General features: G+C 36.7%; 1 protein-coding gene across 7 annotated transcripts in view; it reads left to right on the top strand.

The window, feature by feature from the left end:
* FOXN2 (forkhead box N2) overlaps positions 1 to 24,294 on the top strand; it is a 77,234-nt gene that overhangs the window by 34,577 nt on the left and 18,363 nt on the right. For all 7 annotated transcript variants that reach the window (XM_045979554.1, XM_045979552.1, XM_045979555.1 and 4 more), the window contains 2 exons: positions 10,211 to 10,761; positions 24,039 to 24,163. In XM_045979554.1, the coding sequence (XP_045835510.1) occupies positions 10,225 to 10,761; positions 24,039 to 24,163 (662 nt within the window). In that variant the 5' untranslated portion in view covers positions 10,211 to 10,224. The remainder of the gene's footprint in view (positions 1 to 10,210; positions 10,762 to 24,038; positions 24,164 to 24,294) is intronic.

Below are 24,294 nucleotides of genomic sequence, written 5' to 3'. Positions count from 1 at the left end.
CAAGTTTGCTTGCAGCAAACAAAACCCTGAAAAAAAGGCCCAAGTGAAGGCTTTACATTCTTGGCGTATATAGCAAGAATGTTCAAGGATGCCAATGCTCAAGATTGGTTCCCACAACAGAAAGGATACAAGTTTTTTAAGATTTATTTTATTTTAGACATAGAGACAGAGAGCAGGACCTGGCAGAGAGACAGAGGGACAGGGAGAGAGAGAATCTCCAAGCAGACTACCAGCTGTTGAGGAGGCCGACACAGGACTCGATCCCAGGACCCTGAGATCATGACCTGAGCTGAAATCAAGTTGGATGCTTAACCAGTTGAGCCACCCAGGCACCCTGGGAAGGAATTCTTAAATGAGAAATAAACTACAGTAACTATAAAGCAAAGGGTTAATAAATTCCAACATATTAAAGTTAACTTTTTCATTCATAGACAACTAATAGACTAAAAAGACAAACCACCTACTAGGGAAAGATATTTGCATCACATGTAAGGATTAGTATACAAACAATATAAGTGATTTAAATAGACAATTAATAGATTTTTTTTAAAAATAATGATTAGTTATTTATTAATTTGTTTATTTGTTGGTTGGTTGGTTGGTTGGTTGGTTGGTTGTCAGAGAGCCAGAGAGCACAGGCAGGGAGAGCAATAGTCAGAGGGAGAAGCAGGCTCTCCGCTGAGCAAGGAGCCGGATATGGGACTCCATCCCTCGACTCTGGGATCATGACCTGACCTGAAGGCAGGTACTTAACCAACTGACGCCACCCAGGTGTCCCAGAAGATAATTCCTATGTACAGGTTTCTCCTGCTATCCAAAAGTAGAACTTCCTACAAAACCTTAGGAAGCCCAAGTGGTGTAAAGTGAAGAAGAAATTACCATTAATTTATATGGAAATTCATATGAACATTCCCAAAGCCAAAAAAAGGAACCTCCCATAGGCTTTTCTGGTACCTTAGGACACATCTTACCAAGGGATACACAAAATAAGTAAGATAAAGCCCAGAATTCCACAGGTACCATTCAAAGCTATGGCAGCTTGATGCTGAGGGTCTGAGTATAGACCCTCTGGGGAAGGAGTTTGGCAGTGCCACTCTCCCTGCTCAGGGTTCACACATGCTTCAGAACAGACCCTAAAACCCATTTTCACTTTGTGCCTTTTCCTGAAAGTGAAAATCATCTTCAACAGGTACTAATGTAGGTCTTTTGTAGAAGCAAAGTAGTATAACAACTTCAAAAGGCAGGGAATACCTGCATGTTCAACCCCATTACTAATCTGGGAAATGCCAAGTAAAACACAAGGAGATGAAATTTCATAGTCATCAGGTTGGCAAAAAAATGTTTTTGATGAGTACATGGAGTAAACAGAATACACGTATATTCCTGGTAGCAATTTGTCATGACCAGTTAAAGTGGAAGAGAAGAATGCTCTGTGACCCAATAATTCTACCCAATATATCCTGCTTTTAGTTGTGTACCCCACTAAAGTTCTTGGCAGTTGTATTCCAAGAGATAGGAACAAGGATATCCATAACAGTGCTACTTATAATAGCCTCAAACATAAATAAATAATTGTCCACAAGAGTATAATAAATTTTGGTATATTCATAAAGTAGAAAGAATAGTTGTCATCTTTAAAAGTGAATTATTGCTGCAATAATGTTAATGAATTTGGTGGGGGGAAAACTAAGCTTCAGTACAATTCAATTTTATATGATGTTTAAAAAACAAAGAGGGGTGGGGCACCTGGGTGGCTCAGTTTAAGTGTCTGCCTTCAGCTCAGGTCATGATCCCAGGGTTCTGGGATTGAGCCCCTATATCAGGCTCCTTGCTCTGCGGGAAGCCTGCTTCTCCCTCTCTGACTCCCCCTGCTTGTGTTCCCTCTCTTGCTGTGACTCTCTCTGTCAAATAAATAAACAAACTTCAAAAAAAAGGGGGGGGGAGCTAAAATATTGGTTAGGGGTCCTAACATGATAGAATTATAAAGAAAAAATGTTTTTGTTTGCCTAATCTTTGATACAGTCAATTAAAAATATGGATAAGTAAATAAAAAAACTCTGTGTGTCAATAACCAACATTTTGTGTTTAGGTTTCTTAGTTATTTTGGGCAAAAGAGCTATCAGTAATAGCTCTTACAATACCTCTGATACCTGGGTAATATTGAAAATTCTATTCCTTAGTTTCCCTTCTCTGAGCTCTGTCAAGCATTTCCTCTCAGACCATTGTTAATACTGACCTAAGCAAAAGTGCTCCTCTCTAACCTTCTGGGAAATGATCCAAGAATTCCAATATGGAATTTTATTTCTCTTGTCCTAGAGTAGACTATCATTGTAATATTGAACATAGTATGGAAATATGCAGATCTCTGTTAAATATCTTTGAGAGATGCATGGGCTGCACAGAAGTGAAAAAATGTTACATTTTAATCCTGAGCCCTCTTCTCAAGATACTGCTATGGCCTTACACAGTGAAGCTCTAGGCAGGGGTTGCAGAGTGATTATACTGGGCTTGTTTGAACTCTCCACTTTTAAGTTATTCTTGTCTAAAGAAATTCAGTTTTTTCCTGAAATGTAGACGACTTGGGAGTCTTAACACCAATGTGTACTTTGCAAAATTGTCTTGTACATTTACCTACTTTTTTTGTAGCATTATCTTGGTTTTAGGAATTGGTTTATTAGTGGATGTATTCATTACTTGGGTTATGCTAGTTATGCTCCTAAGAAATTAGAGTACCGTTTTCAAACCCACATCATAGTCTCTTAACCCTAATGCTTATTTTGAGTGACATTTACTATGTGTAACAATTATGTGTGGTTTGTTGAGTATTGTTCTTAAAAGATTAATAAAAGGAAATGTTACATCACTAGCTCAGATTTCCTTTTATTTCTTTACTTTGTTCTGCTTTGTGCAAACTTCCATGTACATTATTAATGACCTGTTACTGAGTGGTTTCAGTTCATTTTAAGAAGCAGTTTCTTATAAAACTAGATTTTGTTTTGGTATAAAACTAGAATTTTCCAAACAAAAGTAAAAGCTTTTTAAAAAAATTTTTGGTGTGAAATATACAGGTCTTTCTTGTATAATATTACATATTATATATTTCTAAAACATTAAAATATTGTGCTAGCTGATAGGTCAACTCACCTAAAAGTATGAAGCTTTGTAACCAGAACAATAACAAAAATAAATTTTAAGAATATTAAAATATTTTAAAAGATATATTAAATTTATTACAAATAAAGAAATATAATTTAGGAATTTTAAAAAAAAAAAGGTGAAAATAGCCTGGTGAAAAGTATGCAAGGAAGGGTTGAAGCTGCAAGGTTATGGAGGGCAGGATAAAATGCATAAAAATTTGTGGAGAGAAGAGCTCATTAACACTTCCAAGAAAATGCATGTGGCCAAGCTGTGCCAAGAGGAAGAACATGGGTTGAATGAGAATTGTGTACAATACTGTATTTTCAGCAGCTTGCTGCTTTCCACTACGTTAGCCTATTTTGGGTTCAGCTGTTATTACTTAGTATTGCAAAAACATAAGCTGGTAAAAATCACTTACAAACCAATGTGATTTTCACATTGTACTAAGATCTTTCCCCTATTTACCAGTGAGCTAATTTGTGTTACAGAAAAGCTTCATAGCAGAATAGACTACTGAATTTAACAAGTGACTTTTGTTCGGGTTTTTTTCCTTTTGTTTGTGTGTGTGTGTTTCTGAGGTGGCTTCTGTTTTTGACTTAAGATATTTGATAAGTCCTTGATCTTTTTATGATTTCCCCTTGAATGTATTTTAATTTTTTACTTTAAAAATAAAAAACACATTAAAGAAAAATAAAGAGAGCAAAGAAAAAATTATCAAGTTAATATAAACCACTTTTAGTGTTTTATATAATTTTACTTTTTCACCAATTTATAATAAGCTTTTTTGTTTACTTCACAGCCTTCAAGAAAGTTATTTTTAATGACTAAATATTAGATTGAATAGATGTACTTCAGTTTAATTAGCTGTTTCTCTGTAATAAAATGTATAAGATGTTTATACTTTTCTACTGTCTTTAATAATTCTTGGATGAGTGTGCGTGTGTGTATATAAAAGACGAGGGAGACAGAAACAATCTATTTTTCTTGTGTAGGATTATTTCATGAAGTGATTCATAAATGGAATTATTGGGTCAAAGAATATGACTTTTTTAATTTGAAGTATAGTGACATAGCATATTAAACTAGTTTTGGGTGTACAGCATAGTAATTCAGTTGCTGTATACGTTACAAAATCCTCTTCACAATAAGTACATTACAATATTACTGTTATTCTTTTGAAGATTTATATGTTTATTTTAGATGGGGAGGGACAGAGGAAGAGGGAGAATATCCTCAAGTGGACTCCCCACTGAGTGCGGACCTCCTCCCAAGATCGTGACCTGAGCTGAAATCAACAGACACTTAACTGCCTAAACCACCCAGGCACCCCAGTACATTACAATATTATTGACTAGGGGCGCCTGGGTGGCTCAGTGGGTTAAGCCGCTGCCTTCGGCTCAGGTCATGATCTCAGGGTCCTGGGATCGAGTCCCGCATCGGGCTCTCTGCTCGGCGGCGAGCCTGCTTCCCTCTCTCTCTCTGCCTGCCTCTCTGTCTACTTGCGATCTCTCTCTGTCAAATTAAAAAAAAAAAAAAAAAAAAAAAAATATTATTGACTATACTCCCTGTCCTATACTTCTCATCCCTGTGACTTACTTATTTTACAACTGGAAGTTTGTGTTTCTTAATCCCTTTCACCCATTTCACCCAACCCTCCATACTCTTCCTTTTAGTAACCACCTATTTTTCATATTAGTCTGTTTCTTTTTTTTTTTTTTTAAGATTTTATTTATTTATTTGACAGAGAGAGATAGCGAGAGCAGGAATACAAGTAGAAGGAGTGGAAGAGGGAGGAGCAGGCTTCCCGCTGAGCAGGGAGCCTGATGTGGGGCTCCATCCCAGCACCCTGGGATCATGACCCAAGCTGAAGGCAGACACTTAACGACTGAGCCACCCAGGTGCCCTTATGAGTCTGTTTCTTTATTGATATTATTGGTTTGGTTTTGTTTTTTAGATTCCATATGTAAGTGAAATCATATGGGTTTTGTCTTTCTGTCTGACTTATTTCACTTAGCATAATATTCTCTAGGTCCATCCATGTTGTCACAATTGACAAGATTTCATTCCTTTTTATGACTAATATTCCATTGCTTATATATACCATATCTTATTTATTCATTCACTTAACAATGGACACTTAAGTTGCATCTGTACCTTGGCTGCTGTAAACATAGGGTGCTCCTATCTTTCTGAATTAGTGTTTTTGTTTTCTTTGGATAAATACTCATAAGTGGAATGAGAAGATCCTATGGTACCTATTTTTAATTTTTCAAGGGACCTCCATACTGTTTTCCACAGTGGCTGTACCAATTTCTATCTCACTAGTAGTTCATGGGAGTTCCCTTTTCTCCGTGGCCTCACCAATACTTGTTATTTCTTATATCTCTCATAGTAGCCATTCTGCCTGGTATAAGGTGGCATCTCATTCTGGTTCTGATTTTGCATTTCCCACATGGTTAGTGATATCGGGCATCTTTTCATATGTCCGTTGTCCCATCCGGTGTGTCTTTGGGAAAATGTCTGTTTAGGTCCTCTGCCCATTTTTAATTGGATTATTTAGGGAGGGTTTAGTGGTGTTCTATGAGTTCTTTATATATTTTGGATATTTAATCCCTTAACATATATATCATTTGCAAAACTTTTCTCCCGTTCAGTGGAGAAAACCTTTTATCTCGTTTATGGTTTCCTTTGCTCTGCAAAAACTTTCTAGTTTGATATAGCCCTATTGTTTATTTTTGCTTTTGTTTCCCTTGCCTGAGAAGTCAGATCCAGAAAAATATTGCTATAGTTGATGTCTAAGTGACTAAACAGTGATGGTTAGTGACTGTTTTCTTTTAGGAGTTTTCTGGTTTCAGGTCTTTTCTTTCTTTTTCTTATTTTTTTTTTTTAAGACTTTTATTTATTTATTTGACAGACAAAGATCACAAGTAGGCAGAGAGGCAGGCGGGGGCAGAGGGAAAGCAGGCTCCCTGCCGAGCAGGGAGCCAGATGCGGTTCTTGATTCCAGGACCTTGAGATCACCACCTGAGCCAAAGGCAGAAGCTTTAACCCACTGAGCCACCCAGGTGCTCCTGGTTTTGGGTCTTATATTTAGATCTTTTATCTATTTTTTAATGTATTATTATTCTTTTTAAAGATTTTATTTATTTATTTGACAGTGAGAGAGGGAACACAAGCAAGAGGAATGGGAGAGGGAGAAGCAGGCTTCCTGGTGATCAGGGAGCCCCGATGTGGGGCTCAATCCCAGGACCCTGGGATCATGACCTGAGCCAAAGGCAGACGCTTAACAACCGAGCCACCCAAGCCCCAGGTCTTTATTTTTAGTTTATTTTTGTATATGGTTTAAGTGGTCCAGTTTCATTCTTAGGAATGTAGCTGTCCAGTTTTCCCAACACCATTTATCAAAGAGGCTTTCTTTTCCCCATTTTATATTCTTGTCTCTTTCCTTGTACCTTAATTGACCATATGTGTGTGGGTTTATTTCTGGGTTTTCAATTCTGTTCCATTGATCTGTGAATTACTGAGTCAAAGAATATGACATTTTTAATGATTCTTGGTGCATATTACCAGTTAGTATTCCAAAATGGCACTAGCTCCTTGCCCAAAATTGTTTATTAAATATAATGTTTTTTTTAAACCATTGTTAATTTGGGCAAAAGTAGATATTATTTTTATTACTAATATTTGTGCTTCCTGCATACTAGGCATTGTGCCAAATACATTGTCATATTTAATATCACATTTGTGTTTTGCTTTGAGTGTCTTTGATTATCAGTGAAGTTGGGCATTTTCTAATATATGTTTGCTTTTTATATACTTACTTCATTTGTGAGAAAAGATGATTTGCCTGTTTATTGTGGTGGACTTAGTGTTCTAAGTGGACGATGTCCTAAAGTATACTAAAAGGATAGTTTAGAAACAGCTCTTTTGGGGCACCTGGATGGCTCAGTGGGTTAAGGCCTCTCCCTTCGGCTCAGGTCATGGCCCCAGGGTCCTGGGATCGAGCCCCGCATCGGGCTCTCTGCTCAGCGGGGAGCCTGCTTCCTCCTCTCTCTCTCTGCCTGCCTCTCTGCCTGCTTGTGATCTCTATCTGTCAACTAAATAAATAAAATCTTAAAAAAAAAAAAAAGAAAGAAAGAAACAGCTCCTTTTCTCTCCTTGAAAATATAGTCACAGTGTTCAAACCTTCCTAAGAGAATGTCACCCTTTCAGTGTCAGTACTTGATTTTTTTTTTAACTTTGCTTGGCTGTACACTTTGTGTAATCTTTGGCATGTATGCTGCCATAATACTGCTTTACATCTTAAAGTAATGGATTTTTTTCTAAACTTGTAATTCAGAGAAATAATATATATTTGCAGCCATCCGAATTAGTTTCTGAGGGGAATATATGTTATTCTCATATCTCTCAACAATGTCTGTCTGAATTAGTATTGCTAAAAATATCAGTTACTTAAGAGATTGAGTGTACTCTAATGGACAAAGAACTTGCATGTTGAACTCAGTCCGATTTATAATTTTGGCTCTACTGTTTATTAGTTTTATAACTTTAGGCAAATGGCTTTTTTTGCTACAATTTCCTTATTAATAACAGGGAATTTCAATTTTCTGATTGTTATCAGTTAGGATTTTTCTAGCATTAAGGATTTTCTTCTAAAATAAAGTAATTCTTAAAGGCAGGTGACACGGCACTTGGTACAGAGTAAACATATATGTCGATTTTAAGTTCATTTTAGTTTGAAATGATTATAACTTGGATGCCTACTCATGCGCCCAACCTATTAAGATTCATTAGGAATACAAAAGTAAAATACTTAAACATTATGGAATCCATGGCTGTGAATAAAGGACCATACACAGAACAAAGCAGCAGTACAGAGTAAGTAGAGATTTTAAAGCCCATAGCATAGTATCTATAATATAGTAAAATCTCAGTAAGTGTTAGCTACTGTATTTGGTACTCTCTGATTTCTGTCTGTGATTGAAGTATAGGTGAAAGGCAAAAGTAGAACATTGGAAATTAGTCATTCCCGTCTTTGAACACTGACTGCTATGTGTGTTTGGGTTTTTTTTAGAAAGGAAGCAAGATAGTCTTCAACCAGTGAATTCTCATTGACACATTTTTTTGAAATTCTCTATGGGTAGAGAGACTTTGGTGGTAAAGTGAATAATTTGGTCAGCTACATAGGACAGAATGTCATCTCTGACATATATTACTTGCACATATGCAGGCACATGTGTGCATGTTTATGAATATGTGATGTGGCTTTCATACCTGAAATACAAACCAAATTTTTACAGTTTGATCTTTTCCTTCTTAAAGTATCTTGGTATGTCAAGTTATAAGTACAGGTCTAAGTAAGAAAAATAGGAACTGGATGTGGAGAGAACAGTAGTAAGATTTAAAATAGATGGGACTGGGTCATTGGTATTCAACAACGATGAGTTTGCATTCTTACCAGGATAATATAGTAGTTGTGGTTCTGAAGTCAGTCTGCCCAGGTTTAAATTCTGTTGTTTCCCATTACTAACCAGGTAAGCTAAAACAGAATGCTTAACCTCTGAGTCATTTTCCTCATTTATAAAATTGGGTTAATAATAGTGCCTACTTTGTAGGATTTAATTGATGGTTAATTGAGATACAGTTTGTAATGTCTAGCACAATGCCTGGCCCCCAAAATATTAGCTGATGCTGTTGATAGTAAGAGCTTTGAGACTACATCTATTATAGCTACCAGAATCCAGATCAACTGTTATACATATAAAATTGACTGGTTTCAAAGTTCTTGGAGTAACCTGCCAGATTTGTTCTAAGTGAAATAAAACTGTGGGGGTATTTCTCTTATTTCAGTTATATAAGCATAAGTAGATTGAATAGGATAATGGAAGATAGAAAGTTTTCCACTGAATTCATAAATGAGGTACTTTTATGAACCACTAAAAATGAATTTAATAGTACATTAATCTTATATCACTTATATCACTTTTCTCTTTGGTCACTTATTTTCCCATGATAGGTTTTTGCCTTGAAGTATGTTTCAAAGGCAAAACAAAAGACAATTTAAGAAAATAGAAATAAAAAAGGATAGTTTAGAAATAGCTTTTTTTCCCTTCTCATGGAAAATTATGGTGATAATTCAAATTTTACTTAGAGAATGCCAGCCTTTCATTGTCAATACTTGATGAGATGATATAGAATTCAGTTAAAATATTGAATGTAATAAATTTATAGTAAATAATAATTTTGCTGATAATGAATTTAGTAAGAAACCTATAAAAATATTAGAAGTTATTTATCTCTGTAGTATATATTTCGATTTGAGAAAAGGGTTTGTTTGGAATTATTGTTTAAGCAATATTTTAAATTTGGCTTAATAGTGAATTTAAATTTATTAAATAAATATTTATTTGAATTTCAATGTATTAAATTTAAATTTGGTTATTTTCTATATCGAGTAAGGTCATATATCCTTAAAATGCGTGGATTATCTAGTCTTATAATTCGAAGAAAGTCTGCTAATTTTTTTTTTAAGATTTTATTTATTTATTTGTTAGAACGAGAGAGAAAGCACAAGCACAGGCAGACCGAGCGGCAGGCAGAGGCAGAGGGAGAAGCAGGCTCCCTGCTGAGCAAGGAGCCGGATGTGGGACTCGATCCCAGGACACTGAGATCATGACCTGAGGCGAAGGCAGCTGCTTAACTCACTGAGCCACCCAGATGTCCCAGAAAGTCTGCTCATTTTTAATAACAATAACCATTACTAGGCTGTTACTGTACGCTGGGGACTTTAATAAGTATTCAAAATACATTATTTACTTGTATTAATATCACTCACATATGGCGTTACAATGCTGTATTTTATTTACAGCCATTTCAAATAATATGAAATAAGTTTTCTTCCTTGGATTATAACCTTTAATGTCTTTGTTGTACAAATATTGTGCTTCGATATTATGTGGGATAAATGATTGCAAAATTTCTGATTTGTGATATTTAAATATATATTTTTGTTTTCCATGAGCTTAAGAGTCTTAAGTATTATATTGATTGACAATTGTTTTCTTTATTGCAGAACTGTAAGAGTAAATGGGTCCAGTAATTGGAATGACTCCAGAAAAGAGAGCTGAAACTCCAGGAGCTGAAAAGGTTGCAGGATTAAGCCAGATTTACAAAATGGGAAGCTTGCCTGAAGCTGTTGATGCTGCCAGGCCAAAGGCCACTGTAGTGGACAGTGAGTCAGCAGATGATGAACTCACAAACTTGAACTGGCTTCATGAAAGTACTAATCTTCTAACAAACTTCAGCTTTGGAAGTGAGGGTCTTCCAATTGTTAGTCCATTGTATGACATAGAGGGAGATGATGTGCCATCCTTAGGACCATCTTGCTATCAGAACCCAGAAAAAAAATCAGCAACTGCAAAGCCCCCATACTCCTTTAGTCTTCTCATTTACATGGCTATTGAACACTCTCCAAATAAATGTTTGCCTGTCAAAGAAATTTATAACTGGATTTTGGATCGCTTCCCATATTTTGCTACTGCACCAACAGGCTGGAAGAATTCTGTTCGACATAATCTGTCCCTGAATAAATGTTTTCAGAAAGTGGAAAAAAGCCATGGCAAGGTCAGTGTTTATGAACATTGCTGTATTTAGGGAGGTGGGGGAGAATTAACTTCGAGACCTTAAAATATGGGGAAACTAAAGGAAGACAGAAAATTGTCAACTTATAATTACTTCAGTTTGAGCCTAATTATATTCATCACTTGCTTTCATTGAGATGTTTTAAAATTTCTTAAATATTGATATAAATCTAACAGTTTCAGTCTACTATAGGACATAAATTAGTTTTCTAATGTTCTAATGTTCTATGCTTAGTTTCTATAGTGTTCTGCCACTCTCAGTATGTTATTTATTCAGTATGACAGTTTCAGCCTTAAAATTGGAATGTAGACCATTTACATTAATGTAATGGAGATGGTTGGCTATAAATCTGTCATTGTGCTATTTTTTGTTTGCTCTATTCTTTTCCCCCACTTTTCCTGTCTTTTGAAGGATTGAGTATTTTTTTTATGATTCACTCTTATCTCTACTATTGGCTTATCAGCTATTCCCTTTTTGGGGGCTGTGGTGATGGTGGTGGTTGCTCTATACTTTTCAGTAATTATCTTTAATTTATCACAGTCAGTCTTCAAATAATATCATCATTATACTATTATACCACTTATTATATGGCTTTACACAGAAAAAGTTGACTAATCCTGATGTTTATCAGGGTCAATTCCTTTTCCGTGGATAAGTATATGTAATATTTCATATAGTTGAAATCTAGCAATGAATTTATAAGAATCCTTTTGTGGATGCTAAGAAATTTTCTTTTTTTTTTCTTTAAGTATTTTAAAGATGGTACTGCCTTGTATTCTGGCGTATACAGTGTCTGATAAGAAGTCTGCTGCCATTCTTATCTTTGTTCCTCTGTAATGTTTCTTCTTTTTCTTTTTCTGTCTGACTTCCAAGACTTTTCTCTTTATGTCATCACTTCAGCAGTTTGACTGTGGTGCACCTAGGTGTGTTTTTCTTTATTTTTATCCTGCTTTGGTTTTTTTGGAGGTTCTTGGATCTGTGATTTGTTGTCATTTATTTAATTTAGAAAAGTTTTGCTCATTAGCTATTCAAATATTTCTGTGGCTCACTTCCTACTTCTGGGACTCCAAGTAAAAATATGTTAGACCATTTGCTATTGTCTCACCTCTTAGTTGCTCTGCCCTCGTTTCTAGTCTTTTGTCTCTTTGTTTCAGTTTGGATCATTTCTTTCAATCTTTTTTGGTTTAGTCTTCCCTCTCATGTGTTCATTCTGTTGATAAACCTGATAAAGGACTTCTGCACATTTATCATTTGTAGCATTTTCATTTGCCTTTTTTTTTGTTTGGCAGCAAAGCAAGGTTTATTGAGTGATAATACAAAGGTCCTGAAGAGGGAGGGAACTCAAGAGGTTGCCCTTCATTTGCCTTTTTAAAAGTAGTCTTCATCTTTCTGCTAAAATTTCCCACCAGATCCATAAACATATTAATTATAAATATGGTTTCTGTATAATAATTTTAATATCTCCTCCATCTCTGGGTCTGATTTTGTTGACTGTTTTATCCTGTTCTCTGTGTGTTTCATAATTTTGGATTAAATGTCAAACATTGTAAAAGAATGGTAGAGATTTCGGTAGATAATATTTCTGTCCAGAAATAAACATGCCTCTACTTTTGTCACGTTGTTAGCATGAAACAGGTATAGGTCAATTTAGGTAATAACTGGGCTGGGTTTAGCTTTTGTGGTTTTCATAGTTACCTTCTGAGAACCACAGGCTACAAATTCATACAGAGATGGATTGCTAATACTTTGTGATTAATGTGAGCCCTGGAGTGTCAGATGATTTTTCTTAGCATTTCTGTTCTACCTTGATCTTTCAGCTTGTGATACATTTGGGGGCAAGAAGGGAATTACATATTTTGCTCTGTGATCTTGCCCCTCCCATAGCAATTGCTGTTACTTGGTATGAGGCCCTTGGGGTGGGTTTCTCAAGCATGAGTTTCTTGATTCTTCTGCTGTAGTTTTAGTATTAAGCAGACTTTGTTTGCCTGTGTCTCAAAAGTAGGACTTTCCTTATCTTCCCTTGGAGCAGACAGTCTCTCCCATCTACTCAGAGTGAAGTCTAGGGCTATAATCATCAGTAGTCAGTTATCTTCATGTGGCTAGTGGTTGGCATATTAGACAGTAGATGCATGATATTTCTGTCATTGTAGAAAGTCCTATTGGACAGTACTGCTCCAGAGCTCAGGCCAGTTTCCTGCTCATTCCTTTCAAGGTAAATAAACTCTGCCTAGTATCAATGAGAGGTCCTGGTACAAATAAGTTACCATTCCCTTTCTCAGGGCAGCAGATCTCTGCTTTGTATCATCTGGGCATGAGCAGATTTCCTGCCCATTACCTAATGACACATGGCCATTGCCTAGTGTCACTAAAATGTGAGGATAGTCGAGTGTTTTATTTTTCTCCAGCAATAGCCATCCCTTATCTAGGACTGGGGTGAGGAGGGTGTTTTGCCTCTCTCTGAGTGGCAGACAGGTTTTTCTTCATAGCGGAGCTTTGTCCAGTATGTAAGGCAGGTTGTGTTCCTGTCCCACAGTGACACCTGATCTCATCTTATGGTCATGTAAAGCCCAGAATATGGATGAGGTTTGCCTGATATCCTTGTTCAGCCTTAAACCTTAGTATGTTCTGCATATCAATCACCATCTCCATGGGTGTCTCTGTTAGGTCTCCTGTCTTGTCTAAAGTCTTCCTATGGAGCACTGGATGGAGGCCTGTAGAAAAATGCTGGCTAATAGATGCAGACCTTATTATATGGGAATGGCAAGGATGCTAAATTATCTTGTTAGCTCACACTTGGGTTTTAAAAATTTGTTGTTGTTTAAACATTTTACTTATTTATTCTTGAGAGAGAGATCATTGCAGAGATAGTGAGAGAGAGCACCAGCAGGAAGGAGAGGGAGAAGCGGGCTCCCTGCTCAGCTCAGGGGTGGATCCTGGGACCCTGGGACCATGACCTGAGCTGAAGACAGACACTTAACTGACTGAGCCACCCAGGCACCCTGTTTTTAAGAATTTGTTAAAATTAAAAAAAAAAAAAAAAAGAATTTGTTAAAATTTGAGTCTTTTTTTTTTTTTTGAAAATTTATTTATTTTTTATTTGACAGAGAAAGAGAGAAAGACAGCAAGAGAGAGAACACAAGCAGGGGGAGTGGGAGAAGGAGAAGCAGGCTTCCTGCCAAGCAGAGAGCCCGAAGCCCAGTGTGGGGCTTGATCCCAGGACCCTGGGATCATGACCTGAGCTGAAGGCAGACACTTAACAATTCAGCCACTCACGTGCCCCATGTTTTGTTTTTGTTTTTGTTTTTTAACTTTATTTTATGACAGCCACTATTTCTGTGCCCTCCCAAAGGTAAAACAGTTTGTGTATTCCATCTCTCCTAACAAGGGCCTGTCACACTTTAGAATTTAGTTCTTTCAATTGTCTGTGGCATTAGCTCTCAGATGAGTTCATAAAAAATTATGATTTTATGGATTATTTTGTTTTTTCTTGTTAGGCTGGGAACAATGTTCTCTAATGGCTTTCTGTACCCCCAAGTGGTAGCAGAACTCTCCTATTCTTGTTTTGAATAAAAATTATGAGCAAGTAATTATGTTTTTAAATGACTGAAGGATTGTTCTAAGGTAGTGCTGTTCAAGTTTAAGTATATACACTGATATCTCTTGTTAAAATGCAGATTCCGACTCAGGAAATCTAGAGTGGAGATGAGGCTTTCTTTTCTAACAGGTCCCTATTGATCCTGGTGCCATTAGTCCATGAGTAGCAAGACATTAGGATATATCATCATCCATCATCATCTTACAGCTAACTTAAAGGAAGTTGTATTAGTTACCTTTCATAACATATTGCTATCTAAAACATTGTCTGCTACACATGGAATATTTACGAAGACCAACTGTGTTAGGCCATTAAAAAAGTCTCAGTAATGTCAAAGGATCAATCTCTGTCATAGCCTCCAAGAGGCCTCCAAATGAGCCCTACCTTTCACTATTCTTGCCCTTGTAGAATTCCCTTCAGTAATGAATAGGGTTGACCTGTGTAACCACAAGGATATTGTGGAAATGATGCATCATGCCTTTTGAGGCTAGGTCATAAAAAGCACTATAGCTTCCATCTTGGGCTCTTGGGTAACTAGCTATAGGGGAAGCCAGATGCCATATCATAAGAACATTTAAGCAGCCTTATGGAGAGGCTTATGTGTCAAGGAAATATGGCATTCTGCCAACAGTCATGTGAATAAGCCATCTTGGAAGCAGATTACCCCAGCCTCAAACTTTCCTTTCAGATGACTAAAAGTTTTAGGAATGTTGGACATGTTCTTTCTAACATGTATTATTAGATCTTATTTTGAATTATATCACTTATTTATTTTCTAGTTTTAGACCTATTGTGTTTATGCTTATGTTGGGTCCTAGAACTGGAACTGTCTACTAGGTACTTAGAAATATGGTACAGGAATAGTGGTAATGTTAGATTAAAGCTCTAAGTTTGGAAGTCATCAGCACTGATTTTTCAGTTGAAAAATCTGAAACTGAACTAAACAACTGAAAAATTCAGTTGTAGGAGGGTAAGCTTAAGTGTGAATGAGCAACAGTATCAAATGTTGAAGAAATCTTGAAAATGATTGTTTAAGAAGTGATTGAGAGAACTAGCTGCCAACAGATTAGGATTCAAAATATGGTGTGCTGGTATATGTGGGGTAGGGATTGAGTAGGGGTGAGGATCTAACTTTTACAGATTTTCACGGTATAAATACTTCCATCATGGCCAGTTTCAAACTATTAGCATTCCATCATTAAATGTGAAGTTGATAGGAGATGTTTACAATGAGCAGTACACACTGTGTGTGAAGAATTCATCTAATTCAATAAGAGAAAGAAAATTAATTAAAAAATGGATAAGAATATGAACAGGCAGTTAACAGAGGAGGAAATACAAATGGCCAATAAGCATGCAGAGATGTTCATCCTCACTAGCAATCAGGGACATACAAATTAAAAGAACCCACAAAAATAGTTGTACCCCATGAGAATGCAAAAAATTTTAAATGCTTGATAATATCAATTTAGATAAGAATGGAAGAAATGATACCAACATTTTCATACCAGTAATAAGAGTGTAAATTAGTATAGCCATTTTTGAGGGTACCTTGGCTACAATTATTAAAATTAGAAATGTGCATATTTTTTGATCCAGTAGATTAGATTCTGATTTCTCCCCTAGAGTAACATTCATACTTGCATACAAGGAAGTATATATCCACTGTGGTATTGTTTGTAATAAAAATTGCAGAATAATATGTCCAATGTAGTTTAATTTGTGGTAGTGATCAAAATTGATTTGTTTTTATCCTTAATTTTTAAATGTGTGCATTATTTACATAATTAACCTGAGCATTTTTAAATGTTCAGAGAAAGAAAGAAATTAAGGAAATGAGAGCTAGCAAACAAGAAAGCATACAGTCCAGAGTACAAGGAGAGTGTGATAAAGAGAAAAATCATCTTAGGAGATAATAAAAAATATGAGGATAAATATAGAAATTATAATATATTGGTATAAAAATTAGTCATCAATTACAACAAGTCAGGGTAGGAGGAAAGAAACTGGCAGAATCAATAGCCATTCTGCTTAAATGTCTGAAGTTTGGACAGAAAATGATACATTCAGGTAGAACTGGGGTTGCTTGTGGATTTGTTGTGGGGTTTTTTTGTTTTTGTTTTTGTTTTTTTAGTTAATGAAATACTTCTAGAATCAGTGTTTCAGAATAGCAGTACTTCTCTTGTAATCTGCAGAAGGCAAGTAAGTTATACTTTGAATAAATGTTGGAATTGAATTTGGCAACCTTGCCAGCACTTTTTTGATGAATATCTCTTATCTACAGATGATAATCTCAAAAAAATGGCAAGATGGCAAGGTCTGGGTCAAACTACAAAGTGGTAATGATATGCAGCCAGCTGGATAGCTGCTGATTAGATTTTCTCCCCTATCATCCATACCATAGTTATTACTCTGAATAGACAGATCTAAAAATCTTGGCTTGGTATTTATCTACCTCAGTATTTAAAATTATAAAAGTTAGACATTGTCCTTTTTTGTTTGTTTTGCTTTGGGTTTCATGTTTTAAATATTTAAACATCCAGGTCTTATATCTACTTCTCTTAATTTTTATAAAGCCAAACCAAGACACTATAACTGTGAGACTTGAGCTGGGAAACACAAAATTAGAAATTTTGCCTGGGTTAGTACAGTTTTAGTCTGTACATTTGCATTGTGATGACTCGCTTCAATAGCTGAATTCCAGGAAAAGAAGTCATGCCAACCACTATAAAAGTTCATGCTTTAAGCTATAAACTGGACTTATGAATGCCCTTTTTAATCAGTTAATTCTTTTTAATTCAGTCATTCTAAAAACCACAGAAAAGATAGTTGGGGAGAAACTGTTAAAATATACAGGGCAAATACATAAAAACATTTCAGGAATAGTGAATATTGTTTGCCTTTTCTCCCAAACTGTTCTTTCCAACTAACCTTAAGATCTTTTTAAAGTTCATTTCATAGTATATTCCTTGTTTCTTAAAAACCTTCAGAGGTTCTCTACGAAGTAAGTCCAGAAGCCTTGTAATTCCAAAATGCAAAATAGTAAATGAGAGAATGCACATTTCCTGTTTCCATTGCACAGATTTATTTTGTTTTAGGCAAATTTAGTTTAAAACAATACCTAATGTCTAAAACTCTCATTATTTGTGTTCTGTCATCTAAGCACATTAATAAAGGGGCAAGGTTTTTAAGTGAGAGTTAGTTTAAAATTCCTCTTTGCTGAAGACTCTAAAACATAGTGTTAGCAAATACATAATTTTATCTCTTGTTACTGATAGTTTGTTAACAGACCCAAGTGAAAGGAAATGCTGCCATGGTAACATAACCAGACTGTTATTTGGAGACCTTACTCAAGATACTTAACTGCCCTGAACAGCAGGTTTTCGGTGCTGGTTCTTCCAATTTACTATTTCAAGGAAACAGCAATTCTACTATGATCAAAACAATTTGTAATTCTCACAATAGAATTTAAAAAGTAGACTCTTGAACCAGTTTCTAGAGTGTCATGTCAGGAATACTAAGATAGAACATGGCTAGAATTGTTAAAATAATTGTCTTAGTCAATATATGAAAAATAATACATGCGTATCTTTTCTATATGAAACTGAAGTAGGTTGGGGCAAAGGATGTTGTGGCTGGTAATGTTTTAAAGTCTTATTTTCCTATCATTAAAAAATAAATTTATCTCCTAAGCCAACTGACAGAAAACATCTAATTTAAGTAATTTCATCCAAAAATACATTTGTAAAATTTAACTTCCTTTAAAAAACAAATGAAAATTTCAAATACTTACATAGTATAGAGTTCATAAGATATTTTGCTGCTGAAGCCAGAAAAAAGTTTCACCTAATAGTATGGTATGTTTCTTTTTATATTACAGCATAATACGACAGCTATGGTTTTTCTTTTCTGATATATTTAGGTTGCTAGGATGTTAAAAACAGCTTATGCTGATAGCATACTTTTCTAAAACAAGAGCTATTTTCCTTTCTAAATTTAGTTTATTTCTTGTTCTTTATTCCTTTTATCTCTTACTCAGAATTAATTGATTTTGTTCCTATTGTTCATTTTTTCAAAGCTCCATCTTAGAGGTAAAGGAGTAGGAATATGCTGTTACTAAATCATATAAACTTGGGGCACATTGGTGGCTCAGTCCATTAAGCAGCCGACTCTTGATTTTGGCTCAGGGTCCTTGGCGCTCAGTGGGAAGTCATTTTCAGGATTCTCTCTCCTCTGCCCCCTCCCCACTTACTCACTTGAGCTCTCTCTGAATAAATCTTAAAAACAAAACAAAACAAAACAAAAAACAATAACAAAAAAAACCCGACAGCGGAGACCTGGGTGGCTCAGTCGGTTAAGTGTCTGCCTTTGGCTCAGGTCATGATCCCAGGGTCCTGGGATTGAGCCCCATGTCAGGCTGCCTGTTCATCCAGGAGCCTGCTTCTCTCTCTCTGTGCTCATGTTCTATCTCTTGTTCACTCTCTCTCTCTCTCTCTCTCTGTCAAATAAATAAAATCTTAAATATATATATATATACATAAACTCTAACCTTATGCCAATTTCCGAATAACCCCCAGAAATAGGTAAGTATCCATTTATTTTGCAGCTCTATATCACTTACACATAAATTACCTTATTTTTGTTGTTCTTGTTTAAAGATTTTATTTATTTATTTGACAGAGAGAGTGCACAAGCAGGGGGAGTGGCAGGGAGGAGAAAAAGAAGCAGGTTCCCTGCTGAGCAAGAAGCCTAACGCTTGGCTTGGCTCTATCCGGTGATCCTAGGATCCTGGGATCCTGGGATCCTGGGATTATGACCTGAACCAAAGGCAGGCACTTAACTGATTGAGCCCAGATGTCCAGAATTACCTTATTTGAATCTAATCAAAACTCAGTGAAGTGGACTGTTTTTTTTTTTAATTTTATGAATAAAATATGAATAAAAACACTGACTCTTACAGATTACATGATTTGTCCAGTATCACATAAGCAATGATTAGGACCTGTTTTTATACCAGTGGAAATATTCTTATATTATGCCATTGTGCTTTAATAACTATGACATGATGTTCAGAAGATAAAAGAGCCTCAGTAATAAAATAATATTGCCTTGAAAAAGAGTTTGGGAAATGGAAGCACTCAAATTCATCACATTAAATCTTAAACAATCATAATAGCTTATATCATATAGAATTTTATATGAACAAAAGGAGCGAGGGAGTAGAACACACATAAATTTTATTGTTGTCCAAGTAATTCTTTTTTTTTTTTTTTTAAGATTTTATTTATTTATTTGACAGAGAGAGATCACAAGCAGGCAGAGAGGCAGACAGAGAGAGTGAGAGGGAAGCAGGCTCACCGCTGAGCAGAGAGCCCGATGCGGGACTCGATCCCAGGACTCCGAGATCATGACCCGAGCCGAAGGCAGCAGCTTAAACCACTGAGCCACCCAGGCGCCCCATGTTGTCCAAGTAATTCTTAATGAAATGTGAAGTGTAATTCAAATTTTAAGAAAGGATTTTTGAAGTAGAAAAAGTGTAATATAAAACAAAAATTAAACAGTTTGGATTTCACTAAGCTTATGAGTCCTGAGGAAGTTTTATACATCACATGGTGGGAGAGGAGGGAGGTTATACCGTATAGTTGGTTTTTAGTATTTGCAGAGAAAAAGAAAAAAACATCTTCAGAAATATTTGTTAAAATGTAATGCCAATATCTGGTGGAATAGAAACAGAAAAATCTGCATGCTATTAGACTGGAGGAAACAGGAACTGTTTTTGAAACTACAAAGAAAATGAACATGTATCAACAGCAGCAGCCAATGTTTATTGAGTGTTTATTGTCTGTAAGTGCTCTAAGCACTTTATGTGAATTAACTCTTATAATACAGTAATTCTTAAAGTGAAGTAGGTGCTATTTTTAATATAGTTCTATTTTGAGTATACTAATACATAGGAAACAAACACATTTTTCTGGAGATTACAGAGCTCTTAAGTGACAGAGACAGGGTTCCCAAGGAGGCAAAGATTGCTTTTAGGTTCACACTCTTAACCACTGTACAAGTAGTGTTTAGCTCTGGAGAAGTGAGAAGAGATTGAGTTTGGATTTTCTTGCATGGCTGTGGAGTTCTGTATGTAGGCTGTGTATGGATGTGGTACATGTGCTAGGTTATACCTATAGTCCAGCTTCTTTTCAGGATATGCAGTTAGGGATGTTCAGCTAAGGAAGTAGAAAAGGTTTATCCTGAAGAAAGAAAGAGTTAGCAGGTATCACAGCTCCTAAAGTTTTTCAGTCATTTCCTTTGACTACCTCAACTAGGTGTGTAGCATATTGATGGGTTTTTTTAGAATACTCTCTTGATTTATCAGTTCCATTCTTTTCCTGATTTCCAGTTTATTTTTAAATTTTTTTTTTTAAGATTTTATTTATTTGACACAGAGACATCACAAGTAGGCAGAGAGGCAGGCAGAGAGAGAGGGGGAAACAGGCTTCCTGCTGAGCAGAGAGACCAATGTGGGGCTCGATCCCAGGACCCTGAGATCATGGCCTGACCTGAGGCAGAGGCATTAACCCACTGAGCCACCCAGGTGCCCCACCTGATTTCCAGTTTAATAATTTATCATTTTTTATATAATATATTTACATTATATAAACTATGTAATTTTCTCTCCCCCCTAATTTTCTCTCTTCCCTTCTCCAGAGATGATAAAAGCTTATTTCAGATATTTCGGTTGTTTAAGAATGAAAATGGAAGGGGCACCTGAGTGGCTCAGTGGGTTAAGCCTCTGCCTTCTGGCTCATGTCATGGTCTCAGGGTCCTGGGATCAAGCCCCGCCTCGGGCTCTCTGCTCAGCGGGGAGCCTGCTTCTCCTCCTCTCTCTGCCTGCCTCTCTGCCTACTTGTGATCTCTGTTTGTCAAAAAAATAAACAAAATATTTTTTTAAAAATGAATGAAAATGGATAGGGACACCTTTGTGGTTCATTTGGTAAGTGTCTTGACTCTTGGTTTCAGCTGAGGTCCAAGTCTCAGGGTCATAAGATGGAGCCACCAGGAGAGCTCCACACCCAGCATAGAGTTTGCTTGAGATTCTTTCTCCCTCTCCCCCTCGTGCGCATGTGTGCACCCTCTCTCTCTCAGAAATAAATAAGTCTTTTAAAAAATGAATAAAAGTGGATATAAATTAGCCTTTGGCCACATTCTCTTAGTTTTCATATAACTGTTTATACCCTTTATTTACCAGATAATCTATAATTGTAGTTTGGATATCTTTTTAATCTAAGAGAATTATAAATTTCCAAGTGGTCATAGAATTTTGTGGTTGGGTTTTTTGTTTGTTTTTGTTTTTGCGCTGGAGTCTTAAAATTATGAAATTTAAGAGGGAATTTATTTTTCCTCACGGCCTGATCAATGTTTGTAGCTTTTTCCATTAATATTGGGGAAGTATGTTCTACCAGAATTGATTAATTACATCAGTTTTTCTCATAAGTATTCCACAGAACACTAGCTTCCTCAAATACTACCTGGGAGAAGGAGGTTCTGTATCAGATAACTTTAGGAAACCGTATAAAACAGGTACAACGGTAGCAAGACTATTTAGATCCCTTAACCTGCTGGTATGTAGTGTGACCTTCTAAGAAGAAGGGGAAGTACAATGTGCAGCATTTTTCAAACCTATTTGAGGGAGTTAGTAGCTCATTGCCTGGCCTTCTTCCTTGCATGTTAGATAATATTAGTGAGGTTTTCCATGTATCTTGTCCGCTTGCTGTTTCTTCACAGTGAGGAAACCTTGAATCACACAAGCCGTTCTTTCACGCCCCTTCCATTTGAAATTTAGCAGGCACTTTTTTTTTTTTTAATTTAAGATTTTATTTATTTGGTTGAGAGAGGGGGGGAGACAGAGATAGCAAGAGAGACCAGTAGCTGGGAGGAGAGGGAGAAGCGGGCTCCCCACTGGGCAGGGAGCCAGACATGGGCCTGGATCCCAGGACCACAGGATCAGGACCCGAGCCGAAGGCAGATGCTCAACCACCTGAGCCACCCAGGCACCCCAAGCAGGCACTTTTGTTAACAGTTTCTCTAGTTTCTAATAATCATAAAAATTCCATAATTTTTAGATTCTGTTGATTATTTCAGTGGAATCTGGGTTTGTGTGCTCATTGCCATATTATCTAAAAGTCCCTCAAATGTTGTAACTTAATCATCTTGCACAAAGATTCTTCCTTCCTCTTTCTTATCTTTTACAGGAGTCTTTTCCATACCTCAGTTGTTGATTTACCCCTTTGAGACATTTGCTCTGCTTTTCATAAAACCATTTGCCTTTTTTTTTTTAAGAGTTTATTCATTTAGAGAGAGAGTGCACGAGCGAGTGAGCACAGGGAGGGGCAGAGGGGAAAGGGAGAGACTCTCTCTAGCAGACTTGCACCTAGTGCAGAGCTGGATGCTGGACTCAGCCCCACAACCCTGAGTTCCCACACCCAAGCTGAAATCAAGAGTTGGTTGTTTAACTTACTGAGCCATCCAGGAGCCCTTGAAATCATCTGCTTTTGAAAATTAAACTTACCTTAAATGAGAACTTAAGCCGTACTGTTAATGCCATTAAAAAAATTGTTTTTTGCTGTATCACTTGACCTCATACTGCTTATCACTTTGGGGGAAATGATTCTGCATAGAAAGCTTAATTTTTCCTTTTCTTTCTGGTTTTTCTACAACAGTAACACTAATGGCTTGTATTCGTTACATCTTACCATGTGGAAGACCACATTGTACAGCTCTCCGTGCTGTTCACTGTACATCTCGAGGTTGTACCATTCTCATAGACTATGAAGTGGTTGGAATGTTCTGTGGCCCTATGTGCCAGGCACCATGCAGAGTGCTTTAGGCATAATTTAATCCACATGACAGCCTTATGAGATATAGGTAGTCTTATCATCCTTAATTTCCAGATGAAGGCGTAATGGCCTGGAGAGATAGAGGTTGATTAACTTTGCTAATTGTATACAATGCAATGCATACAATGACATAATTGTATGCTTATGTCATACAATAGGTAAATGACAGAGCTGGAGATAAGAACCCAGGTAGCTGCCTCCAGGGCCTTTGAACATACAATGTATTTACAGCAGTCTGTCTTTTTTTTTTTTTTTTTTTAATTTATTTATTTGACAGAGCATGGGTCGGCAGAGCAGCAGGCAGAGAGAGAGGGAGAAGCAGGCTGTACACTGAACAGAGAGCCTGATGTGGGGCTCGAGCCCAGAATCCCAGGACTCCGGGATCATGATCTGAGCTGAAGGCAGCTGCTTCACTGACTGAGCCACCCAGGCACACCCCCCCCCCCTTTTTAAAGATTTTTTTACTTATTTATTTGGCAGAGATCACAAGTAGGCAGAGAGAGGTGGGGGGAAGCAGGCTCCCTGCTGAGCAGAGAGCCCCAAGCAGGGCTTGATCCCAGGACCCTGAGATCATGACCTGAGCCAAAGGCAGAGGCTTTAACCCACTGAGCCACCCAGGCGCCCTTACAGCAGTCTTAATTCAACCTTTGCATTGTACTCAAAAGGGTACTGTAGGGTTCTTTTTCCCCCCTGCACACATTTAGTAAAAACATTCAGGCACTGATTGTGTAAGTCTTAAAGTTGCAGGTTAATAATTCTTGTGTATTTTATTTTAGGTTAATGGGAAAGGTTCCTTATGGTGTGTTGATCCAGAATATAAACCCAACCTTATGCAGGCACTGAAGAAGCAACCTTTTTCCTCAGCATTGACATTTTACACCCCTCCTGCATCTCCACAAAGGTACAGGATCTTCCATATAAGTGTCAGGGGTGACTTACAAGATTTCATTGTATGACATGGAAAAACCTAACAAAGTTGTATGGTTTGGGGGAGGAGGGATTTATTGCATTGAGAATAATTTATGAGTAAGA

This window comes from Meles meles, chromosome 15 (assembly GCF_922984935.1).
Source record: "Meles meles chromosome 15, mMelMel3.1 paternal haplotype, whole genome shotgun sequence".
NCBI classification, from domain to species: domain Eukaryota; kingdom Metazoa; phylum Chordata; class Mammalia; order Carnivora; family Mustelidae; genus Meles; species Meles meles.
The sequence above is the reverse complement of the archived record's forward strand: the minus strand, read 5'-3'. Positions and strand labels throughout refer to the sequence as shown.